The sequence below is a fragment of the Sapajus apella genome, unplaced genomic scaffold, assembly GCF_009761245.1.
Source record: "Sapajus apella isolate SASKATOON/1434 unplaced genomic scaffold, GSC_monkey_1.0 scaffold65, whole genome shotgun sequence".
Taxonomy (NCBI): Eukaryota; Metazoa; Chordata; class Mammalia; order Primates; family Cebidae; genus Sapajus; species Sapajus apella.
The window spans coordinates 10004196-10029757 of NW_022437005.1; the positions used below are offsets into that span (position 1 = coordinate 10004196).

The 25562-nt window shown below is 47.9% G+C and overlaps 2 protein-coding genes across 5 annotated transcripts; both read left to right on the forward strand.

Moving 5' to 3' along the window:
* Nucleotides 1-3634: 3634 nt before the first annotated feature.
* On the forward strand, nt 3635-7674 carry NXT1 (nuclear transport factor 2 like export factor 1). Of its 2 annotated transcripts, none has more exons than XM_032248153.1 (2): nt 3635-3954; nt 6888-7674. In XM_032248153.1, exon 2 carries the CDS (start codon nt 6949-6951, stop codon nt 7369-7371), a length of 423 nt encoding a protein of 140 aa, XP_032104044.1. In that variant the 5' UTR covers nt 3635-3954; nt 6888-6948; the 3' UTR covers nt 7372-7674. The 2 variants fall into 2 exon arrangements, with proteins under 2 accessions (XP_032104044.1, XP_032104045.1); XM_032248154.1 differs by lacking the exon at nt 3635-3954 and adding an exon at nt 4009-4646.
* Nucleotides 7675-14790: 7116 nt separating this feature from the next.
* Nucleotides 14791-24990, forward strand: GZF1 (GDNF inducible zinc finger protein 1). 3 transcript variants are annotated; one of them, XM_032248150.1, is made up of 6 exons: nt 14802-15352; nt 17468-18849; nt 20093-20187; nt 21873-22040; nt 22977-23134; nt 23484-24990. In XM_032248150.1, exons 1-6 carry the CDS (start codon nt 14945-14947, stop codon nt 23829-23831), a joined length of 2559 nt encoding a protein of 852 aa, XP_032104041.1. In that variant the 5' UTR covers nt 14802-14944; the 3' UTR covers nt 23832-24990. The 3 variants fall into 3 exon arrangements, with proteins under 3 accessions (XP_032104043.1, XP_032104041.1, XP_032104042.1); XM_032248151.1 differs by lacking the exon at nt 14802-15352 and adding an exon at nt 15468-16371; XM_032248152.1 differs by lacking the exon at nt 22977-23134 and having other exon boundaries at nt 14791-15352.
* The last annotated feature ends 572 nt before the right edge of the window (nt 24991-25562 follow it).

Sequence of the window (25562 nt, forward strand, 5' to 3'; positions counted from 1 at the left end):
TCCAGCTCTGCCCTCTCTCTGGTCACATGGCCTTCACCTCTGCTTCATCCTGTCTGTGCTCATGGCCTCAGTTCTTCCTGCCTTCTCAGACTCCCCACTCCTTCCTTTGGGAACAGCTCCTCCACTTTACTTCTTTTGAGAAACTTCCTCCCTGGGTGGTTTTGGTGGGACTGTCCCTCAGGCCACTCATCCCTCCTGGGCAGCAGAGGGGTGGTACGTAACTGAAGTTGGGCCAATCCAAGTCTCTCCTGAGAATCTGACTTTAGCGGAGATTCCTGGGTGCTGGACACTGGTCACAGCTCTGTCAGTTCAACTCAGCCCCTGAAGTATCCACTGCCCAGCTCTTGTTCCCAGACCCAAGGAGCCACCTTACTAGTGCCTTCTGTAGATTCTGCAAGCATCCTGCAGTCTTCCATTAAACACTGATAAATATGCATATTTAGTTCCAATCCCACACAGAGGCTTTGCAGCCATCTTACCTTTCCCACAATTTCAGATGGCTGGTGGCTAAGCTGAGAAGAGGGCTGAGATCCAAACCAGAAATGATCCCTACAATCTTCTCAGACAAATGGCATGATTGCAGGCTGGGCAAATGCTCCAGATGGCGCCTCTTTGATGCACTGCCATTTAATGTCTATAGTGTTCATATCCCCATTTTACAGAGGTAGTAACTGAGGGCCAGAGAAGGCAGAGCTCAGATTTTGCAAAACATTATCTGACCTCATAGAGTTTGCTCCTTCAGTGATCCTCAGAATCTCTTCAAAAGTCAGGTCCCCAATTGGCCTCCCAGAAATGCAGCCCCAGCTCACTGTGAACTGGCAGTGGCTCAGATGATCCTGTTAAGGCTGAGAGACAGAGAAAAAAAAAAGTGTTTTTGGTGGCAGTGCATTAGAGTCACAACTGCTTTTCTGTCACTATAGATCAACTGGCTGTAAGTCACGCAGCCTTTCATGGCAAGCAAATGCTATTAAAATCCTGCTCCAGAGAACAACATTGACAATGAAGGAAAAGATCAATCCTGTTTACAGACTTAAAGATCCTTAAGTCAAGTTTGTCGTCACAGCTGCCAAGGACTCTGCATGTGTGACCAGATGTGCCCTTCCTCCCTGGATGGGCTCCACGCTGCACATGGGACCGCTGGCTCCATGGCTGCTTAAACCACTGGGCTCATCTTCAGAAGGTGCTCATGCGATTTGGTGACAAATGCCACCAATTTGTAAATACACTTCTTCCAAGTTTAAAAGCCAGTCATTGGAGGGATTGTTGGCAAATAAGGAAGCTGCAGTAGAGGCAAAATGTCAAAGCATGATTCTGCTTTCCTAACGCTTTCTGGATGCTACTTCTTGCTCAGCCCCATATGAAGCACTTAGCATGCACTGTTTCCTTTGCTCCTCACATCAGCCTGAGATGGGTATGACCACTGCCACCTTTTACAGAGGAGGCAGCTGAGCCCCAGAGAGGCTCGCTCACCACAGCCACCCTGCTAATGCTGACGCCACACTAGTCGAGTTGCAAATAACTTTATGTTTATGCCCCATTTTAAACAGTATAAATGATAAAAGGGATTTCCTGGCTCTTGAAACTGAGAAGTCCAAATTTGGGGGATGATTTGACTCCCAACATAGTCATCAAGAGCCTGATTTCTTCCCAGCTTTCCTGTCTGCCTCATTACCATCAAGAGTCTACCACTCAGGACAGCATGATGGCTGCAGCAGCGTTACCCACACACTAGGGGTCCAGAAGGGAAGGGAAAAAAATCTCCTTTCCCAGAATCCCTCAGCAAACACCTCCAGTGTCAGTGTTCATAACTGGGCCTCTCACGACCCTCAGCTGGGCTCAGCGCATACAGTGCCAGTCTTGTGCCCCTTGGAGCCAGGGATATCTCTGAACCCCAAACTCCAGGATCATAGGGGAAATAAAAGCCAGGGTTGCTTCCAAAGAGAGCAGGGAGTGAGTGTTGAGGATTGATCATCCCAACTATGCAGTTGAGAAGCAATGATTTGAACCCAGGCTTGTCTGTTCATTCAAACAGTATTTATTGAGCCCTTGCTATGGGTCAGGCACAATTTTATATGCTGGAGACACAAACCTAAGAGAACTCTCACATAAAAGCAGACCCCACAAACCTACAAGGCAGAACAGCTGCCTCTCAAGACTAAAGTCTCGGATTTTTAAAAGGTCTTGGAGCAGGATTAATGTTTTTCTTTTCTAGCTATGAATCGACACTGTGACACCAGGATGGTTCTTTCTCTCTCAGCTTCCTTATCTATAAAATCAGAAATAATGGTACCTCCCCCAGCAAGTTATGTGAAAGAAATGAAAGGAGCTTATTACACAGGAAACTTAAAAGCAGCACATCCAAACTACTGAGCGTGCAGTAAATCAACTCTTTCCCACTTCCATTCCATCCATGCTGATTTAGATCAAGTATAACTGCCCTGGAGTTTGTAAAGCCCTTTTAGTTCATAAAGCCGGGAAGATGCTCCTTCACCCTCTCTTCTCAGCCTCAAACGTGTCTTTTTAATAATCCAAACTTTCGACCTACTTAACTGAAGTATGTGTGTGTTGGGGGGGTGGCGGGCGGCTATACTAAACAGCCCAACTGTTTTCAACTTGTCTGAGACCAACGTTCTCCTAGCAATGCAAGCAAAGGAAGCCGACAGGACACAGGGAAGCACAGCATATTTCACTTCATCTAGCTACATCCAGCCCTCTCCCGGCTCTGCAATTAACTATTCAGCCTCAGACCAGCAGATGGAGCTAAGAATTTCGCGTCTGAAGAAACGAGGTTTTTCTTTTACTTTACAGGCTAAGTTTCAAGAGCCTCCACATTGGTTACATCTTGTTGAGCCTATTTGTATAATTCTGTAAAAATCCAGTCCCCATTCCAGAACGTAGCTAAGGACCCGGAAGAACGGAATCTCAACCTCAGCCGGACCCGGGTTTCTCGGGGCTCCTCATGGCTCAGGGCAGTGGGGCGCCGCCGTCACCCCCCGCCTCACTCACGTCCTCCCCTTGCCCCAGTCCCCTCCCACCTTTAGCCACGTTCCCCATCTGACTAAAACTGGCTTCCTCCGTGTCCACCAAGTCGTCGCCTCTAAGTGGCCTAAACTCCCAAGGAGCGCGATCGGCTCAGGCACTCGGACAGGCGGATTCCACCGGGCGCGACCGGCGTTGCCCTCGCCATGGCCTCAAGCATCGCGGCGCCTCACATGCTACCGGACGGAAGGCCTCGGAGGGGTCAGGCGGCTGCTGCTGGCCGTGACTGCATTAAGCGGCGACTTTTCACGAACCTTTTAACCGAAATCACTCCAATAAAGGCGCATTCGGGACGAGGGGAAAGCGCCTCATCACACCCCACCCACGTTCCCCTCCCTCTCCCGCCAAGCGTCCACCGCGCAGCAGAAGAAAAGCGAACGCCCCTCCCAGGTCGGAGGGAGAGACCTGAGAGGTTTGGCCCAATCAGGGATTCCACCTAACAGACGGGCCGGAGTCTGTGACCCGGTTGGACCAATGAAAACTCGAGGGCGGATTCGCCAGGTTCTTCTGGGAAAGTGATGCCCCCGGAAACTACCGCCTTCTTTACGCCACACCTGGGCGGAGTTAGCCTTCCAGCCCGCAGTCCCACTGGCTGACTTCGCTGCCAGTCACGGGAAGGCGGGAGAGGGCGGGCCGGGACGCTCGCGTCTGCGCGGAGCCGGGCTGGCCGCGCGCGGGAAGCCGCGGAACTGCGCCGGAAAGTCCCTCGGTTCTGGGGCCCGGGTGACCCCGACTAAGCCTCCAATAAAGAAGAGGAGGAGAGAAAGGCAGCTCTTCCCGTGCCCCTGCCCGAGGCCTCGGCGGGCCCACCCTGTGACCTCCGCGGCCGGCCCCTCCGTGGAGCTGCGGCCCTCGCGGGGGGCGTCCCGACCGTGGGCGCCGCTGCCGGCGCTGACCCGGGACGTCGCGGCGCAGGTAGGTTGCCGTCCGCTGGCGGTCTGACCCCCAAGACAGCCTGTCGTGCATACCCCACGCTCTTCCCCATTGCCAAGAATGAGACACGGCTGTGCCTTTGTCCACGTGGTAGAGTTGCCGCCGGCCTGAGGCTCGCCTGTGCAAAACGCGTGGCAGCGAATTCGCTTTGCAATGAGGAAAGGCGCGTCCCCGCGCGGAGCAGCTCTCGGGTGTAAGGAGGGCGGGGCAGGGCGTGCGTCCGTCTAGGTTTGAATTAAAGGCGACTCGAGGGAAGTAAGGCCGTGCCACTGTGGCAGCTTCTCCCGTCCAGCTCCGAACACTCGACGGTGCGGGCCGTGGGAGGAGGCGGCGGTCTTCAGTTTGTTACTCCAGTCCTCACGGTCTGGTTCTTTTTCTGATTAGGCAAGCAGCGGGGCTGACGGCCCCATAGGTAACTGAGAACCAAAAAGTGGAGATGATCCTTCTATGGGGTGTGGGGGCGTGGCCGATCGTTAGATTGTGTTTGGAAAGACAGCCAGGGGCAGAGCTGGAGAAGAGTGGCGTCTCTCAGATGATGGGGGTACTGTACTGGTGCCATGGAGGGAGGGGGAGTGAGGTGGAGGTCGGGAATTCCAGCCAGAGAGAAATAGGGTCCCTGGGAGAAAATTTCCACGCCAGCAGTTCTAGAGTTATGCTCATGGAGACTTGTTTACGTAAGTAAAAGGATAGCATCGTCTTGACAAAATGTCAGCCCTCCGTCTGGTCTTGAGAGTGTACTTGCCGTCATTTCCTTGATAGATCCTAGTTTTCCCTTTTCTCATTTGTAAAACTGTTATAGTAATACCTTTCTCGTCCTTTTGCGGTGACATTTAAATGAGGTAATGTATGTGAAGCCCTTTGCAAACACAGCGCTTCTTATTCGTGGGTTGCGCGTGGGGTGGATTCAGCTAACCTCAAATCAAAAATATTCTTCCGAAAAAGAAAAATGCGTTTGTACTGAACATGTGGAGACTTTTTTTCTTGTGATTATTTTCTAAACGATACAGTATAACAACTATGTACATCGCATCTACATTGTATTAGGTATTACAGGTTACCTAGAGATGATTAAGGTATGTAGGAGGACGCTCGTAGGTTATATGCAAACAGTACAACATTTTATCAGGGACTTAAGCATCTGCACGTGTTGGTATCCTCGGGGTTCCTGAATCCAGTTCCTCACAGATACCGTGGGACCGATGTTCTCAGTTCAGGTACAGCTGAGGCTTAACTTTGAGGTCTGTGGAGGGAGTGGAAAGACCCACGACTGAAATTGGCTCTTTTTTAGAACAGCTTCCCTCCCAGCCAGGGCTTTACCAAAGGCAGTGCACCACCACCTTTGTCAGCCGTTACAAGTACCTGGCTCTTTCCAGCTCTATGTGGAATGTGTTATCTATTTCATAAACTAATCATTAAAAAAAAAAAAGTTAAGGTCTTTGAAATAAAAAATTATTCATTATTTAAGTTTGTAAATATGAACTATTTTGGTAATGTCCTGTGTTTTAGTAATCCATTATTTTAGTAATATTCTCTGTTTGTTTTTTTAAGTGAAATATTTCAGTTATGGAGAAAAGAACATAACAGTTGTGCCTGTACCCCAAAAACAGTAAATGTGATTTTTTTTTTGGTTTGGGACTTTTTTATTGGAGGGGGCAATTCGACATTTCAGCTACAGTTCAAATTCTGTGCCCCCACCCCAGGAACTTTGAATTCTAACATGTCTTTCTGTTGAGGCACTGCGGCTCCACCAGACTTATCTGATGGATATTAGTATCCGTGTAAGCTGAGTGTCCTCCCTTCTAATCCCCACTCCCCCATGAGGTTTGCTTCTTCCAGCTTATCGTGGGGATTATGGCAGCCATTTTGGTTCTGTCCTCATGTCACATGTGTTTCTACCCTCTTAAGAAACCTGCCCTCTCTGCCCTCCCAGTTCCTCTTGGGTGAGCCCATGATGGGCTTTCCCAGACTCAGCATCTGAGGAGCATTTCATTGGTTTGGTTGGCCTTTATGTGGCCAGTGACCACTCTTGCCTTCAACATGGTCCACTATCTTTGCCCAGGGGCAGTCATGTCTGTTGCAAGCATTCAGGAAAGAGTAGCCTTCCATAGTCAACCCCATTTTATAAAATGGGATTTTAAAAACTCCTGGTCTAGTCATCCCTTCTTATTCTCTGGGAATTGATTCCAGCAACCCCCCTACCTCTGCAACAGACCAAATCTGCTGATGCTCCAAGTCCTTGATATAAAATGGCATTAAGGCCAGGGGTGGCTCGTGCCTATCATCTTCAGCACTTTGGGAGGCCGAGGTGGGCAGATCACCTGAGAGTAGGAGTTCAATTTCAAGACCAGACTGGCCAACATGATGAAACCCTGTCTCTACTGAAAATACGAAAATCAGCCAGGTATGGTGGCAGGTGCCTGTAGTCCCGGCTACTTGGGAGGCTGAAGCAAGAGAGTCATTTGAACCTGGAATGGGGGTTGCAGTGAACAGAGATTGCACCACTGCAGTCCAGCCTGGGTAAGAGTGAGACTCCATGTCTAAAACAAAATGGTGTAGCACAGTCATCCCAACATATTTGCAGTTTTTGGCCTGAGGTTGGCTAAATTATGGATGGAAAACCCTCAGATATGGAATGTTGACTGTAACTAAACGTTTTTAACTAAACGCTTAATGTATATTACTCATTTAATTCTCATATTACAGTTATACCACGGTGGTAATCCCATTTTAACAATGGGCAAATGGAAGTTTAGTAAGATTAGGCATTTAGGTGTTGTATACTATTTGAGCCTCCAGTCATTGTTCTGCAGTTTATAACTATTTTGCAGGTAGTAGGAAAGGAGGACTGTTGCATTGTTAGAGCAGAATGAACTTTGGCATTCACGTGGGTTCTCTTCAACCTTACTTCCCTGCAGCCCTTGGTTCCCCAAAGCCGAGGAAACACCCTGGTGGAGCCCTCCTTCCATAGAACCAGAGATGGCATCTGTGGATTTCAAGACCTACGTGGATCAGGCCTGCAGAGCTGCTGAGGAGTTTGTCAACGTCTACTACACCACCATGGATAAGCGGCGGCGTTTGCTTTCCCGCCTGTACATGGGCACAGCCACCCTGGTCTGGAATGGCAATGCTGTTTCAGGACAAGAATCCTTGAGTGAGTTTTTTGAAATGTTGCCTTCCAGCGAGTTCCAAATCAACGTGGTAGACTGCCAGCCTGTTCATGATGAAGCCACACCGAGCCAGACCACAGTCCTTGTTGTGATCTGTGGATCAGTGAAATTTGAGGGCAACAAACAACGGGACTTCAACCAGAACTTCATCCTGACTGCCCAGGCCTCACCCAGCAACACAGTGTGGAAGATCGCAAGTGATTGCTTCCGCTTCCAGGACTGGGCCAGCTAGTGCGGGCGGTAGAAGCCCTGCTTCATTCAGCCCTAGCTCTGTAGAGAAATGCAAATCTCAACACTCAAGGATGTGAGGAACACAAGTTCATTTCTGTTGTTGCGGAGGCTCTGCAGACGCCACTGTGCTGAGGCTGAACTCTTTGTTACCCAAGTTCTAGGAGCCCCTTTCCTGAATATATATTTGTTTGTCATAGTTTCCTTTTCAAAGTAGTAAACTTTTCTATTTTTCTACTTGCTTAGTAGAGACTCTGATTCTGGAAATTCTGACAAATAATTTAATAATACACATGTTGCTTCTTTCCCCCTGCCTGATGTGTTTGACCAGGTTTTGAGGGAGGAGGAGGGCTAAAGGTGGAAAGCATAATAGGAAGCACCCACACAGGGGTGACGATCAGGGCTGATTACCTACCCCAGGCACCAGTATGCACACAGGTGACCCACCTGAAGCTGTGATTCACAGCCCGCTGCATACTAGAATCCCTTGGAACACTGAAAATTACCTATGCCAAGGCCATACTCCAGACCCAAAGATGCCTGAGTCTGTGTATGTGTGTGGTGGTGGTTTCGTTTTGTTTTTTTTGTTTTTGTTTTTGTTGTCCGCTCACTGCAACCTTCGCCTCCCAGGTTCAAACAGTTCTTATGCCTCAGCCTCCCGAGTAGCTGGGATTGCAGGCACACACCACCATGCCTGGCTAATTGTATGTCTGAATCTTTGAGGGTAGAGCTGGGCATGGGCAGTTTTTAAAAGCACCTAGGCCCTACCTTAGCACTTTAGCTGAGAACTAATTGATGAGAACAGATGAAATTAGACTAGAGTTAGCTAATAACTGCTTACAAATGAAGCCACCATATTAAACTCATTCATAAAGAGAAAGTGAATCAGCACTGATTCTGAGACAAAGGGGCACTGAAACAAATGGAGGACATCAGAACTAGAAGCTGCTTTTACTGATCCTAAACGCCAACCCCAATTGCATTTCTCCAAATTTCTTCTCCAAAGAAAGAATAGCAAACCCCGTAGAAGTTGGACCAATAGATGATGTGCCATGCTGCGGCTTCCCCAGTTAAGTTGTCTTTGTTGAGAGTGTGCTAGGTTTGGGATAGGGTAGTCAGGATATTGGAATGGGAAATTTTGAGAAGGGTAAGAGTCCTGATGAGCACAACGGCATTGGTGGCCATTTCTTGATACCCTTCCCTTCCCTATTATCTGAAGCCCAGTGTTTTGAGGCACAAAGGACCCACCTGAAAGATGACTTTCTCATTCAATTTGTAGCTAGGCCTGATGTGATTAAGTTCTGGCCAATGAAGTAGGAGGACTTAACTTGTGGGGATTTTGCTTCAACGTACCCTTCTTCCTCCCTCCCTCTATCCTGCCACCTGGAAAGGTTATGATGGCCTGACCACCAGCTCTGGCTCTGTTTTGGCCAAGAGAACAGTTCAGCTATACCCTAGAGGTAGGACTGTGCTGAGCTAAAAGGAACCTGGGTCCCTGGTGACTGTGGAAACACCAAAGTAGCCCCAGCTCAGTCACCCTAAGACTTCTTTTTAAATGAGAAATAAATCCCATCTTAAGCCATTACCAATTTGGGGTGTGTGATGCTGACACAGCAATAATCCTAAGTAAGGAAAAGGATTTGAATGGGGCAGCCTGTTAACTATAGGACGCACGGATGGCCCCGCCTACCGCCCCTCAGGTCGAGGCCAGACACCCACGTGGGCTGGGCGGATAGGGTACAGGGCGCTGCATCCCCACCCACACTAGCCTGGTTGCAGGTGGCATCCCGGGAAGCTCCGCCCTCACCACGCCCCCGCCACCAGGAAGGCAAGACAAGTGTGCCTGGCTCCCTCCTAGGGTCTGGGACACATCACCCAGCGGCGGTGCAGCAGGTACGCCCAGATTCGTTCCTGTGGGTGGGGTTTCCCACCGAAGGAAAGCTCAAGGCCCTCCCATTCTGTTCTGCACGCTGCCCAACGCCTTAATTATAAGGCAGATGAAGGTGAAGAGTTTACTGTCTTTTCTTATTTTCACAACTTCTGTAAATTTTAAATTATGAAAAGTTGTTTAGGAAATTAATCGTGGAGTGTAATCAGCACGCAGTGCGAGTTCTTTCTTATAGTGACCACGTCCACAAACCACGTGGTGTGGAAGAACAGAAGGTATTCTGCTTTCTGTGTTTCACCGTCTCTCCACTTCATCTTCCAGGGCCTGGAGTAGTGGTGACAGCAAGGTCTGTTGGTTTCTTTAGTTTGGGTTTGATGAAAGGCCACTCCAGTGGGGTAGGGGGTGGGAAGGGAAAACGGGGGCTGGGGTGGGAGAGGCAGGAGCTGGGGCCTGGGGGGGGGGGGGGCTTGGAGAATTCTGGAAGAAGAGACATTGGAAGGCCGGGGAAGGTGAAATGGACATTGAGCGAAGCTGAGGGGTCCTAGTGAACCACGTTCCCTCTGATCCAGATATTCCCAGAACACCAGGAAATCAAGAAGCTTCCGAATGTGGTCTGTTGCAAGCTTGGAAGGTGCACACCTGTTGCTGCTAATTTGAACAATTTAGAGGAAGAGCCGAGATTTAGATGCTGCTTTCGTTGACCTTAAACACCTCTGCCTCCCCTACCACCTTGCAAAATTAGGGCCCAGTCTCTGCTTTGTAAAGAGCAAAGAGAAAACTGCAGAAAGTTGTTTTGTCCTATAGACAAAGGGCTGGGACTAGGTAAAAGGAGGGACCCAGGATGCAAAACTTAAGATCAGCATGGCCAACAGGGCGAAACACCGTCTCTGGGAGTGGTGGCAGGCACCTGTAATCCCAGCTACTTGGGAGGCTGAGGCGGGAGAATAGCTTGAACCTAGGAGGAGGAGGTTCCAGTAAGCCGAGATCGCGCCACTCGGCATTCCAGCCTGGGCGACAGACCGAGACTCCCCAGCACAAAAAAAAAAAAAACCAAAAAAAAAAAAAAAAAAAAACATCACCAACGAGCCTTGTGAGAAATGGTTTATCTTAACGTTGTGACAACTTGCCTAATTTTAAGGCAGGTAAAGGCGTGTATTAAAACTCAACTCTTGAACCCCAGCTGCCCTTTTGGTCATGCTTAATTTGATGTGGATTGTAACCTATTTTGCAGCATTGTAGAGCCCCCACGAGGCAGTGGCGTTCTTTCTGAATCGGAGCCCACATCCCTCCTGGGGCGCCCGCTCCTAACCTGGGATACCGTTGGCGCGGCCGCCGCCCTCTGCGGGCTGCTCTTCCCTCGCTTGGGAGCCGAGGCCCCGCGATACGAACGCCAAGCCCAGAGCAGTTCTCGGACCCCGGAGCGCCCGTGGGCAGTTCTCGCCAGGACCGACTGACCGAGGGCGGGCCGCCCAGCCGAGGGCGGCTGCTGGGGAATGGACAGCAGCGCCGCAAAGGAGCTGGGGAAACCACAGCTCAGATCCCGCTGGCCGCCGGCTGGAGACCCAGACGCAGGGGTCGCGCCAGTTTCGCCCTCAACCGCAGGTTCCAGCGTCGCGGACACGACCGGCACCACCACCCTGCGACCGCTCAGGACCCTGCGGAGGACCCTGCGGAAGACCCTTTGTCAGCTGGAAATCGCCGCAGCGCGCTCCACGTGACTCCGCGCCCCAGCACCGCCGTCCGTCACCAAAGAGCCCGGGAACGAGCGATCCCAGCGGCTGCAGAGGGCGGGGGGAGGCGGGGCCGGACTCTGAGATAGCCAATGGGCGGGGAGTGCCGCCCAGCCTGCGCCAAGGCCGCGCCCTCACGAGCCTGTGGGCGGGCGCACAGTGGGCGGGGCGCTGGAGTGGTGCCTGCTTCTGCGTTCTTAGTGGAGTTTAGAATTTGATCATTTCTTTCCAGTCTATTTCTAAAGATTTTTTTTCAAATCAGATCCGACCCTGTGTAAAATAGTGTAGCCGTCTTTACTCATTATAACATGGTGAGCATTTCCCCAGGCTGTTACACATATTTTTTAACGTTGTTTTAATGACCTCATAATAATGTAGTGCTTGCATATATCATCAATTATTCAGCCATCTCCTTATAGGTGAATAGATTGTTTCCAAAGTTTCACTAAGTGCACTGCAGTGAATGCCCTTCCATAAAAATTGTTCACTTCCGTGTACTTTTCTCATGCAGAGTTCTGCAGCATGAAACACTATATTTAACTTTGTCAGTTTGACGTTTATCAGTGGTTTACCGTTGTTTTTATAGTATTCCATTGTCAGTGAAGTATGCCATTCACACTCTCATGTGAATTGTCTATTGGTATTATTGACTAAAAAAAAAAAATCACAAACTTATAAACTTAGAAAGGCGAGCCTTATTTCTTTAAAGGGTGATAATCTGCAAGGTGGCCCTTCTGACATGCTGGGAAGCATAGCCTCTTTCAGAAGCTCCGCAGACACCTGGAAGGAAGGAGGCCCAAAACAGGAATTTAAGCTGAAAGGCTTGGCCAAGTATACATATGCAATAGGCCATAGGAAGAGCTATGAATATTCATGAAAGGGGTCCTGACCTATGCTTACTGGACAAACATGCATGTTACAGGTGACTCATGTTCATTTTGGGGTGGACTCTTAGCATTTGCATCTATTACACTTAGACTCTATATGTGGATAGGTCTTTTCAAGACACTAATGCACTCCTGTGCAGCCCCTGTTCAGTTGTTTCCCATCAAGGGAAAGTTACTGTATTCAGCCTCTGGTCCATTCAAAGCAGTAGTTATTTGTGGACCGGGGGTCAGTTAGTCAGCATGTGGAGGTGGATGCGATGCACGTTGTTTTAACATTGCTTATCTAGAAGCCAGTGTTTGTTTGGCTGCTAGAGAAAAATTAAAACCTTGTGGCAGTTAGGGCATAGTTTGTTCTTTAAGAGTACAAGTGCATGACTTAACCCTTGCTGGGCATGGCCCCTGATTCTGTTTATAATTTAATATCTTATTGCCACAAAGAGTCTGTGAGTCTTATCACCTCTATTTTAACCTTAATGCTAGGATGGGTGGTGCGTGGAAATGAGGCCAATCCAACCTCTTGTTCCAAGGGAACTGTTTTTAAGGTTTCTCTGGGGTAAAAAACTGTTTTTAATGTGTATTTTCTCTCTCTCAGCCAAGACGGAGTCTGTTCAGTCAGTTGGGAAACTTAGAATTCTATTTTAATGTGCAATATACTTTGCTACTTTTGTATTGGCTGGTGTTTTTTTACCTTACTGATTTCCAGGAGTTCTTTAAATAAGCTTGTTGTAATTTCTACCTTGGAACTTGATCTAGTTTATAAATTCCTGTAGCATTTCTAAAAGTAATTTAATATAAAATATGACTATCATATGCTGTTTCTTTCTTTGGTTAGGCATGAAAGCTATTAAGACACCCAACTAAAGCAATCCTTTCAGCACTGAATGCTAGCTAACATAATCAGAGATGGCGTCTTGTTCTGTTGCCCAGGCTGGAGTGCAGTGATGTGATCTAGGGTCACTGCAACCTCCATCTTCTGGGTTCCAGTGATTCTCCTGCCTCAACCTGAGCCTCTGGGATTATAAGTGCCCAGCTAATTTTGTTTTGTTTTGTTTTGTTTTGTTTTTGAGACAGAATGTCACTCTGTTGCCCAGGCTAGAGTGCAGTGGCATGATATCCACTCACTGCAACCTCTGCTTCCTGGGTTCAAGTGATTTTCCTGCCTCAGCCTCCTGAATAGCTGGGATTACTGGCATGTGCCACTATGCCTGGCTAATTTTTGTATTTTTAGTAGAGAAGGGATACCACCATGTTGGCCGGGCTGGTCTCGAACTCCTGACCTTAAGTGATGTGCACACCTTGGCCTCCCAAAGTGCTGGGATTACATGAGCCACCGTGCCCAGCCACCTTTTTCTACGCAAAACAAAATCATAAAACACTATTCTGGGCCTGCTGGAGCCACGGGTGAAAACTGCATTCCTTTCCTCAAATCATGGAATGCAAATATAAAGAATTCTGTTATTCATTCTTCAAATATTTATTGAGCACCTACTATGTGGGGGAAGCTGGCTCCTGTTCAGGAAATATAATTAAAAGTACAATCTCCCAACCCTCTTCAGAAAGGTTGTGGAGAAAGAAAACACTTTTTAAATGAATGAGCATTAAACTAGAAGGTGATACCCAACACAGGCAATCCACTAAGAGACTGCAACGACAGAAATCTCACTCTTATGTGCCGCCAAGCAATCTTATTACATACATGTTTTCAAGATAATAACTAGTTCTCAAGGGAACCTGGCACTTTTCATCACACAGTTTATTTAATCTGATATTTGGCGTGATTCTCTGTGTTAGCCAATTGGCTTTATCTAGAGGAAAAAGAAACTTGTATCTTTATGATAGGAGATAATTTTGTAAGTTGGGGCAAAGGGCCCACTGATTTATAGGCTCCTACTCTCCCATTAAAGCTGGAAGATACAGGCAGTATCTCCCTTGATATTTAAAGAGATGGCTCCTAGGTCCTAGAGAAAGATATTTCTAGATTATAAAGCAGACAAAAAGGCCTAACTAGTCTTCAAAAGGATTTATAGATTTCAAGAGTGGAAAAAGTAATTACACTAATTACCAATTTTTAAAAGTAATTGTGGCCGGGCGCGGTGGCTCACGCCTGTAATCCCAGCACTTTGGGAGGCCGAGGCGGGTGGATCACGAGGTCAAGAGATCGAGACCATCCTGGTCAACATGGTGAAACCCCGTCTCTACTAAAAATACAAAAAAAAAAAAAAAACATTAGCTGGGCATGGTGGCACGTGCCTGTAATCCCAGCTACTCAGGAGGCTGAGGCAGGAGAATTGCCTGAACCCAGGAGGCGGAGGTTGCGGTGAGCCGAGATCGCGCCATTGCACTCCAGCCTGGGTAACAAGAGTGAAACTCCGTCTCAAAAAAAAAAAAAAAAGTAATTGTTCAAAGAAAAAGGGAGGGCAACCTCTTATTTTCAACAGAAAGTAGTAAACCTCTTATATTAAGTTTGTATTTGTCCTCACATTTCCCAAACAGTACAAACTCAACCTATTGATAAGACAAGGCTGAGTTAACTGCTGGCCTCAGTAAGGAACAGCATCAACCTGGCAAAGCTTTAGCAATGGCTGGGAGCGAAGAGCAAGGTCAATTTATGGCGAGCTGGAAGTCTGACTTAAGGCAGGTGTTTCTAAGCGGGCTTTAGTACTGAGCAAGGACTGGGGGAAACAGCAAGATTTCGAGGAGTCAGAGAATCTGAAGGTACCAATTGTGCTTTCCTCAGAAGAGTAGATAGATCTCTGGGAAGTTCCGTAGTGAACAAAGTCTTCGCCGGGATGGGAACTCCTGGAAAAATAAAGCCCTGCGATAATGACTGCAGCTGCAGCGTGCAGTGCCGGTTCCTGGCGCGCCGGGTCTCCCGGCAGGGGCGGGGCACCGCGGAAGAAGCGTCCCCGCGGTGCGTGCCTGCTTCGAGCCTGCCCTTCGGCGAGGTTCCTCGCGCGGCCACTGTGCCCCACGGGTGCGCTCGGCCTCGCGGACCTCAGCAGCTCTTAGTAGGAAACCAACCACAGGCCACGCCCTGCCTGGAGCCCGGTAGTGCCCAGGTCTCGAGGCCAGATGCCCGGAATGGACCCAAAAGTGACCACGCGGCTCGGACGCTCACGTGACCTTTCGCGACCGGCTCCGCCCCGCTGTGGCGTGCCGCAGCGCAGGCGTCCATGTCGCCTGCGCAGGCGTAGGCCTTGGCTCGCGGCGGATGACGCAATCCGACGTCGCCAGTCAGTCGCGCGGCCCCGGCGTACGTCAGATCAGGTAACTGCGCGAACCGCTCCGCGGCCCGACGTGTACGCGCAGCTCCTTCCTCAGCCCCGCCAGGGGCGGGGCCAGCCGAGGGAGGGGAGGGACCTGCAGCGACCAATCGGAGGCGCCCGCGCCGGGTACAGCGCCCCGCCTAGCTGGGCCGGCAGTTCCTACCGGCCTGGTCCAGCGGCCAGCGGACCGCGGTGGCGGGGCGTCCGCTGGGAGGTGAGTACGCGGCCCGCAGGCCCGGCCCCGGCTCCTCGCCTCTGGACGCCTCCCCGCTGTCGTCCGGGCGCCGGGGCTGCTCTGAGGAGCGGCGGGCCTCGGGGATGCGGGAGCAGGGGACAGGGGGCGGCCCGAGGGCCTGATCCACGCGGCCGGCGTCGAGAGGCGGCGCGTCCGGCCGAGGAGGGGCTTCTCTGCGGCTGCAGTAGTTTGTTCACCGGGTCGTCTTTGGAGGGCCACGGAAGGTCCGGGCGCTGTGGCGGCGAAGTGGCGCCGGCTGGGTGGGAGGTGCCGTGAGGACGGCGGCGGCTTTAAGCCCCCTTGGAAACTCCGGCCCCTGTGGCCCTGGACGCGGCTGCGGGGAGCAGCGTCTCCTGGGAAGGGCTCTGGCCCTGTGGACCCCGGGGACTCAGGGGCCGCCAACGCGGGTGCAGATGCCGGGCGCACTGGGAGGCGGCCAGAATGCCAATGAGCTTCAGCGGACACGCAGCTGTCACCGGCCGCAGAAGGCCCTGTCGCCACCTCCAGTGCCTGCACTCCAGTGGCCACACAACATAGGAAATCGTGCTTAGAACCCACTCTGTTGATTGAGAAATCAGGTCCCCTCGAGGGCCCTGTTGGCAGAGGTCTGGAGAAGTCAGGGCTGGCCGTGCGTATGGATGTCAGGCTAATCCTCGGCATCCTTGTTTCCGCAGGCTGGGGCTGGGACCGCTGAAACCCCGCCCCAATTCTATAGATCCTTTGCTTAGGCTTTGTCAGTGTTCTCACAGTTTACTGTGGAGTCCCCTTCAGGTGACATTGCTCAAGCCTCCTAGGTACTTGTTTACAGCAGAACTCCCAGAGGGTAGTCTTTTCCATGTACCGGGACTGGTGGTTTTGGGGAGCAGTATCATTGATGAGACTGGAGAAGGGGTGAGGGATGGGACTGGTTTTTCAGGAAAGATGATGACAACTTTTTTCCTAGACATGTTGAATCCGAGGTGACATCCGTATTCTGGCGAAAGGAGGCTAGAAGGAAGGTACGTGCTTTGGATGGGTGGAGGCAGGAATCAAAGAGGAAGGTAGATTCCAGAGCTGAAGGGCAGGGCCGAACCTCCTGGAGAAAACACATGTTCAGGGAGTTTGCGGCAAAGCAGCAGGAATGATGATGGGGTGAAGGTATCTGGAGGCCTTAGGTGGGTTTGGTGAAATTTGCATGTTCACTGCAGTGGGAAGATTTCGGGGCTAAAGGTAGCCCTTTGCCCTTGGCGAGGCTGAGGGGAATAGTGTGTTGAGTAGTTTGAGTCCCATCTACTCAGCTGGTCCCAACCAGCCATTGACTGATACCTTGTTAGGTCCTCATCTATGAAATGGGGATCACTATATCACCTTGGCCTGTGTGTGGGAAACCAATAACAACTAGCCAGCAACTTTCAGGTTCATGGAACAGCCGGTCAGCCTTCTTCGGAGGAGGAAATGGGTTCAGAGAAGTTGCTTGTTCAAAGTAACACAGGTTGTAAAAGCTGTGGAACTTTCATTGTTTCAGTAGAGTAAGAATAATTCAAGTTATGAGGTATTTAGCATGTTGGGAATGGGCAATGAATTGTGAACTACTTTTCCAGGAAGTTTTCCTCGTGGAAAGTAGTTACTTACTTGGTTCTTTTCAAAGGCAGAAATGATTGCCTAAGGTTTTCGATTTGCTCCCAGATGGTGGTGGCTAGATGTTTTATCTTAATTATCTGGTTTCCTGATCAAAGAACTTGACGTTATTGCTGCCATGAATTCTTTTACAGTTTGCAGTCTATGTTTGTAAGCAAATTAGGCAGTGACCTTGGTGAGCAAATTAGTGCATTAATGTATTTTCACAATCACAACTTCCATCATTTGTTTATCACAGGAAGAAATCTTAGAATACACTTTTTTTTTTTCATGCCGATTTATTACCTCAGGAAAATGCATGAGGAAGTTCACTTTAGAAAACTGTGCTAAGAAGTAAAGTGTCATTCACATCTTTACCTGAGTAAAGCTAGGTTGTTAATGAGTCAGTATCCTCCCAAGAACTGAAGTAATCCTCATAAATTTTAGTCCTTTTGCCTCAGTGATTGCTCATGCATAATTCTTGTTTCTTTTTCAAAGCTGTTTTTGGAAGGAAGAAAGATGGAAAGCGGTGCGGTTCTGCTGGAATCCAAATCCTCACCATTTAACCTACTGCATGAAATGCATGAGCTTCGTCTCCTGGGCCACCTGTGTGACGTGACAGTCAGCGTGGAGTATCAGGGCGTCCGCAAAGACTTCATGGCCCACAAGGCAGTGCTGGCTGCCACCAGCAAGTTTTTTAAGGAAGTGTTCCTTAATGAGAAGAGCGTGGATGGTACTAGGACTAATGTCTACTTAAATGAAGTGCAGGTTGCTGACTTTGCTTCATTTCTTGAGTTTGTCTACACTGCAAAGGTACAGGTGGAAGAAGATCGGGTGCAGCGAATGTTGGAAACGGCTGAAAAGCTGAAATGTTTGGACCTATCAGAAACTTGTTTTCAGTTAAAGAAACAGATGTTAGAGTCAGTACTTTTGGAGTTGCAAAATTTCTCAGAGTCTCAGGAGGTCGAGGCGAGCAGTGGCTCCCAAATTAGTGCTGCTCCTGTCCCCAGGGCAAGTGTGGCCACGGATGGCCCTCACCCCAATGGCCTCACTGATTCCTTGGGCGGCCCAGGAGAGAGAGCCAGCAATGGCATGTCTCCAGATTTGCCGAGGAAGTCCAAGGACAAAGTAGACAAGAAGAAAGAGATAGTTAAGCCTCCCTACCCTAAAATCAGGAGAGCTAGTGGAAGGCTGGCTGGAAGGAAGGTCTTTGTGGAGATCCCTAAAAAGAAATACACGAGAAGACTCCGAGAGCAGCAGAAAAGTGCTGAGAGTGATGTGGGGGACTACAGGTATCCCCAGGACCAAAGCCCAGACAGGGTGGGTGCAGAGATGGAGCTGGTTATCAAAAATGAGGGTTGCCAGGGAGGTGCTAAGTTGGAGGAAGTATCAAAGAAAGCAGGGGCAGAGGAGGAAGAAGAGGAGGAGGAGGAAGAGGAAGAGGGGGAGAAGAAAAAGAGCAACTTTAAATGCAGTATCTGCGAGAAGGCGTTTCTATACGAGAAGAGCTTCCTGAAGCACAGCAAGCACCGCCACGGCGTGGCCACTGAGGTGGTGTACCGCTGCGACACCTGCAGCCAGACCTTCGCCAACCGCTGCAACCTGAAGAGCCACCAGCGCCACGTGCACAGCAGCGAGCGCCACTTCCCATGCGAGCTGTGCGGGAAGAAGTTCAAGCGCAAGAAGGACGTGAAGCGGCACGTGCTGCAGGTGCACGAGGGCGGGGGCGAGCGGCACCGCTGCGGCCAGTGCGGCAAGGGCCTGAGCTCCAAGACAGCCCTGCGGTTGCACGAGCGCACACACACGGGCGACCGGCCCTACGGCTGCACCGAGTGTGGCGCCAGGTTCTCACAGCCGTCTGCACTCAAGACGCACATGAGGTACGCGGGAAGCCGCCCAGAGGGGTCTCTGTGCACTGGAGGGGCGTGTCAAGCACTGAGATCGTCCTGGGATTTGGACCCGGTGATGTCTTACTGCCTAATTTGCCCACTCCAAACCTGGGGGCCTCTTTCGAGACAGCACTGAGTTCGCTGTCAAGGTAGACGGGCTGCAAGCGATGGCTCCGCTCCCTTGTTCTGAGACCCCGGAGTGCTCCTGTGGGCTGGGATGTCCCCCTGGTGGGGCCTGCCACAGTGGCCGCAGGCTCGCCCTGCCGTGCTGGAGGAAGAGTTGGGCCTCGTTACCTTTGTTTCTCCTTTCCTGACTCTTCATTTACATCTCGGGTTCTGTGACTCCCTGCCTGGGTCCCACAGTCTCAGTAGAGACCTCAGTGAGATGCCGCTTCTGGCTTTAGAGCTTGTCTCTTGTCTTTGGTTCTCAGGCTTAGGAGTGCCTCTGTGCAGTCTACACTCCAGAATCAGGACAGAGAATGCTTTCTGTTTCTTAATACGTTTCTGAACTGTAGGTGTGTGGTGATGTTTTTAAATAAGTTTCCTTATGGTTGTTAGTATATTTATTCTTGAAATCCCAACAAGCAGTTGTTTTCTGTTCTATTCTAGATCCGCCCTCAAGCCTACATCAGTCTTGGGTTAGTAACTTAGTGGTCATCATCTTTTACTCTGTGTAATCAGTTAAAAATACTTGGTTTAGGAAGTGCTCGGTAAATTATGGTTGATTGCTACTTCATACTAGTTGTGACATTAAAATGCTTATGCATTTTAAAAATGCCACCTTCAGCATTTTGAGAACAGTTCTCCTTTCTCAACTGGTTACATCATATTAGGAAATTAGAGTAAAATTTTTGATCATGTGACACTTAGTCAGCAGTAGTTCCTAAAGCGTTTGCGGCTGATTATTCCGTGTGAGACAGCTTTACAAATAGTAGACGGTGGTCTTTAGTGTTTTCAAAAACCGCACATGCCTTATGGCATCAGCAGTAGGGCTTGTGAGCAGGTGTAGATGAACATTCTAGTCAGTGATTTATGGAAAATGTGTGGATCCATTGACCTTGTGCAGAAACTCAGTTTATTTTGGGATGGAGATTATGGGCTGTTGACCTGTCACTGCAGTCATTCTCATTAGGTCTCTTGGAATAAATGATTTTTGCAGGATAGAGTGGAAATTGTACTGCAAAGTGAGCTTTGAAATACATCCTAAGTTATCATATGAATGTTGTACTTTCAGAATTCATACAGGGGAAAAACCTTTTGTCTGTGATGAATGTGGTGCAAGATTCACTCAGAACCACATGCTGATTTATCATAAAAGGTGTCACACAGGTAAATACCCATGCTGTTGTGATTGAATGTCTTTCCTAGCTGTAGAAGGAAATGCAATTGATTAATTTTGAAGTTGGCATCTACCAAGGTGGTGCAGGTTAAAGCCATGATATAGCTTTTCCATCTAGTAAGTGAGCAAAATGAATAAACATACACTCATTGCCTTCGTTGCTCGTGTGCACGTGGCCATGGCTTTTATACCACCAGGCCATAGGATCTGGCATGCAGGTCTTAAGTATCAAGAGATATAAAATAGTTCTTACTGTTATAACGAAAAATTCCTTTTCTAAGACTCTGTCCTAAAGAAATTGTCCAACATGTGGGAAGAGTTATATGCTGTTATCCCCCTTCTTGCTGTTTTTATTAACTAAGAATGGGAAACAACTTGATTGTCCAACCACAGGGAAGTGCTCCAGCAAACTCTGGTAAATCTATACCCTGGCTTATCACCCTGGCTATTCAGAGTAAGGGCTCTGAATGACATGAAAAGGTCTGTGCTTGGATGTTCAACTTTAAAATGCACAGTTAAGCATACAGTTAACCTCAACTGTATTGAAAACCTGCACATAAAAGACAAGAATAAGTTGTTATATATTAAGGTAATAGGATTATCTCATTATGTTTTCTAAAGTCTTTATGAATTATGTGAGAATTTAAGTTGGCTTTATTCTGCTTCAGCACAGTAACCCTGAGGTTCAGAATCTTGTGTAAGATACAGAAGCATACAGCGTTGAAGTGTTCTAATTCTTCTAACCCAGCTCCTTCTTTGCTTGCATTTTTTACTCTTACTTGTAAACACTGGCTTATAAGCCTCAAGTTCAAATGCAGGTGAGACAGATGACATGTCTGTCTCATGAGATACCATGTCTGTTTGATTAGACACCAGTTCTGCGCACTCTGTAGTCATCATTCATGTCACTCAATGCAAATCTCAATGTCATGAAATTAGCATTTAATGACATGAGTTATGACTACAGAATGAGTAGAATTGGTATCTAAAGAAAGCTTGGGATTGGGGACAATGTCAGGTTATAGTGAAGAATTAAGTTAGAATTGGTCCTTTGATAAGAATATGAACATGGTAAGATTTTATTATTAAAGTCAATATTTTTATTTTGATGTCTGTGAAATCAGGGGCACACCTAATAATTTGATAAGTTTGATTTGTGGTATTAAACTACAAAAGTAAGTGGGCAGGTATTTATAACTTTTGACCTGCAATTCAGTCAAGTTGATTGGAGTTCCTACAATGGAAGAGTGATATATATCTGTTGTAAACTTAACTCTCCTTTGAAGAGGGACCTTTATTCTGATAAAGATTCATAGAAGTGCTCCTTTGAAAATAATCCAGCAATTTCTCCATACAGAAGTTGTGAAATTATTTTCTTGTTTGGAGTGACTACATTTCTAAAATGTGAGCCAGCTGAACAAACCAATACCTCTGATTCTAGTCAAATGGAATTTTTCTTGTGATTTTCAAGGATATTTTATACCAACTTTCAGTAAGTAGCAAGCATCTTGCATGAATAAATATTTTACGATAGTTTTTACTATAAAATGTAACATGCTGCCTACCTACCAAGGCACTTTTGAGGAGTTCACATGGGTTTTCGGAGTATAGACCGACTCTTCCATATGTTTTTAATGCTGTATTGTTTATGACTTTATTTCATTTTTTCATGTAGGTGAAAGGCCTTTTATGTGTGAAACATGTGGCAAGAGTTTTGCTTCTAAGGAGTACTTAAAACACCACAACAGAATCCATACTGGATCCAAACCTTTTAAATGTGAAGTATGTTTCAGGACTTTTGCCCAGCGGAATTCACTCTACCAGCATATTAAAGTCCACACAGGTATGGTTGGAATGTCCCAGGGAAGGGAGTTTAGTTTGGCAAAAAAAAAAAAAAAAAATCCCAAAGCTTGTAGATTCACCAGTAAATTACTTGTAATTAAGTTTTTGAAGAAAACTGGACAAACTTTATACGTCATAATAGCATTTTTTTTTTTTTTTTTGAGACGGAGTTTCACTCATGTTACCCAGGCTGGAGTGCAATGGCGCGATCTCGGCTCACCGCAACCTCCGCCTCCTGGGTTCAGGCAATTCTCCTGCCTCAGCCTCCTGAGAAGCTGGGATTACAGGCACGCGCCACCATGCCTAGCTAATTTTTTGTATTTTTAGTAGAGACGGAGTTTCACCGTGTTGACCAGGATGGTCTCGATCTCTTGACCTCGTGATCCACCCGCCTCGGCCTCCCAAAGTGCTGGGATTACAGGCTTGAGCCACCGCGCCCGGCCCATAATAGCATTTTTTTAGAGATTCTTGTTTCTAACTCTGAGAAACTGAAAAGTGGGAGCACTTATGTGTGTAAATGAGAAGACGAAGTCCCTTTGCTACCTGGAGCTTTTACTGAAATGGACAGACAGCTTAGTCATGGTGTGAATGTTGGGAGCAGATGTGGATGTGTAGACACAGGGATAATGATCTCTACATGTTAGTACATGCACACACATACATGCATATTTAGTTGTTAGGGGACTTGTAATTTTATACTCCATTACTGTGGAAAACAAGTGTCATTTCTGAGGCTGTGGCCCCTTTTTGGTGTAACATAAACTCTTGGTATTATAGAGATGGTAGATTTGTAGCCCTTAAGTTGTTCCCAACATAACCTTTATGTTGGATGCTGAGGCTTCCCAGTGGTTTGCAACAATTCATTCAAGTGTGTATTCAGAATTAAGCACAGTAGGCCAAAAGGACCCACCACCAGTCTCCTCTCTCCCTGCCTCAGGGGAGCGTCCCTACTGCTGTGACCAGTGCGGCAAGCAGTTCACCCAGCTCAACGCCCTCCAGCGCCACCGTCGCATCCACACGGGGGAGAGGCCATTCATGTGCAACGCATGTGGACGAACATTCACCGACAAGTCCACGCTTCGGCGGCACACCTCAGTAAGCAGTGGGATGGCTTGTTTGAGAAGCAAGCTGCTGCCCTTAGATACATGGAACCTAAAGAGAAATACCTACCACCATTCTCCAAGGTGCTTAGGGGTCGAGACAACAGGTACTTTCTCCTTGGGTTGTCTCTGCAGTGGAACATTCACTGAGTCAATGAAGTGGAGCACCAAGCCCCGAGGCCCAGGGAAAGCACAGTCCACGACGACTACTCTGTAACAGTGAGGGTGGTGGCAGGGGGTACTTGTCAGTGAAAGTCGAAAATTGAAGTTGTAGAGGGACTTGTTTTAAAAGATGCACTTGTTCAGACACATTCAGTGACTCTTGTTTTGTGTTTGACTTGTAGATACACGATAAGAATACTCCATGGAAGTCTTTCCTTGTCATTGTAGATGGCTCGCCCAAGAACGATGACAGGCACAAGACTGAACAGCCTGACGAAGAGTATGTGTCGTCCAAACTTTCAGATAAATTGCTGTCTTTTGCAGAAAATGGCCATTTCCACAACCTGGCTACAGTCCAAGGGACTGTACCTACCATGCAGGACAGTTCTGCAGACACAGCCTGCAAGTCAGATGCCACCGTGGTGCCCCAGGACGCCCTGCTGGCTGCCACCATCAGTGAGCTTAGTGAGCTGACCCCACAGACAGACTCAGTGCCCACACAGCTTCACTCTTTGAGCAACATGGAATAAGAGCTTCAAGTTAAGTGCCAAGCAGTTCCCATCCTGTTAGTCTGCCCATGTGGTAGCTGAACTCAAGATGATGTGGGGCTAAGAAAAATAATTGTCCGTGTGCAAGGATGTGGGAAGAATGGCCTCTGCAGATTTTCCTGAACTTCTGCTAACTTGCACGGCTTTATCACAGCATTTTTAAAGCTTTCCCTCAAAAATCCTGATCTGCATGATCTCAGCTACATTTTACAAACAAGGCAGTGAACATAACCTCACTTAATTCTGGTGTAGGGTGTGTTAGTCGTTCTAAAGCTTCTCTTGTTTAGACAACTGCTTGTCTTAATTGCAGAGTACAGAGCACTGAACCAGCTCCTGATATTGTCGTTAACAAGTCTTCCTGGCTTCTCACCCTGCCTTATATTTCCATGTGGGTTTACTTCTCTCCTAACTACTTTTAAGGTATTTTTCTTCCAAGCTGAAATAAAACTGGGGCCACATATTTTCAGCCATTTTTCCCTGTTGAATGGAAGCAAATCGGATTTTCTGTGGGGACCCTTAGATACAACTGAAGAAATGGATTGTTGCATTCATTCCTCCCCACCCCCCATTTGTAGGCAGAAAAGAAGGTGTGACAGATTGAACACCTGCACAACTGCTTAGTGTAATCTCAGCACATACACAGCTAGGGAGTTTGTCATAAAATCAACTTAGAAATGAGATGAGACCGTTCAGTTTCAGTCTTAAAAAAAAAAATCAAGATTAGGTAAAAGCTGTCCTACCAAAGAATCTAGCAAAACAGTATAGTATTTTTCTGTAGAGACATGAAAAATTAAGACGTTTTAGAGCACTTGAAAGTTGTGTAGTCATTTTATTTGAAAAATGAGGTGACTGTGGCAAATTGTAGAACAGAGTATCAATATTTTTGCCAGGTTTTTATGACTTGATTTCTGTTATTTCCAGACTTCCTCATTTCCACACCTAGAGGTGGAAGCAGGCAAGTAACTGACACGTCCGTTTCCTTGGGAGCATGTGAGAACGTAGAAGGGACCAAAAGTCTCAGCACACTTACCTCCGATTATGCCTTAAAGAGTTGATTGTGACGAACCAGTAACTTTGTCTCAAATACTCCTTTGGCTGTTTTATGCAGGACTTAATTATCGCTTTAAAAAATTCACAATGAGGCCGGGAATGGTGACTCATGCCTTTAATCCCAACACTTTGGGAGGCCGAGGCAGGCGGATCAACTGAGGTTGGGAGTTCAAGACCATCCTGGCCAACACGGCAAAATCCCATCTCTACTAAAAATATAAAAATTAGCTGGGCGCGGTGGCACATGCCTGTAATTCTAGCTACTTGGGAGGCTGAGGCAGGAGAATCGCTTGAGCCTGGGAGGCGGATGTTGCACTGAGCCGAGATTGCACCATTGCACTCCAGCCTGGGTAAGAGCAAGACTCCATCTCAGGGGGAAAAAAAAAAGTCACAATGAAAAGATTCTGCTGTATTTGCTAAATGTTGACATTTGGTTCTAGGGCCTGGAGTATGTGCTATGTGCTTGTGAAATGCTGATTCACATGTAACATTTAAACATTAATTTAAAAAGAGGACCTTGAAGAATTCTGTTGTTCAGTAGTTCCTTTTTCCCTACATTTTTAATTTATTAAACTTGCTGTGAAAACACTTGGATTTTCTAAGTGGAAGGTACACTTTGTCCATAATTTCCAGGATGAAGATGTAGCTGCACTATGCCAGAAA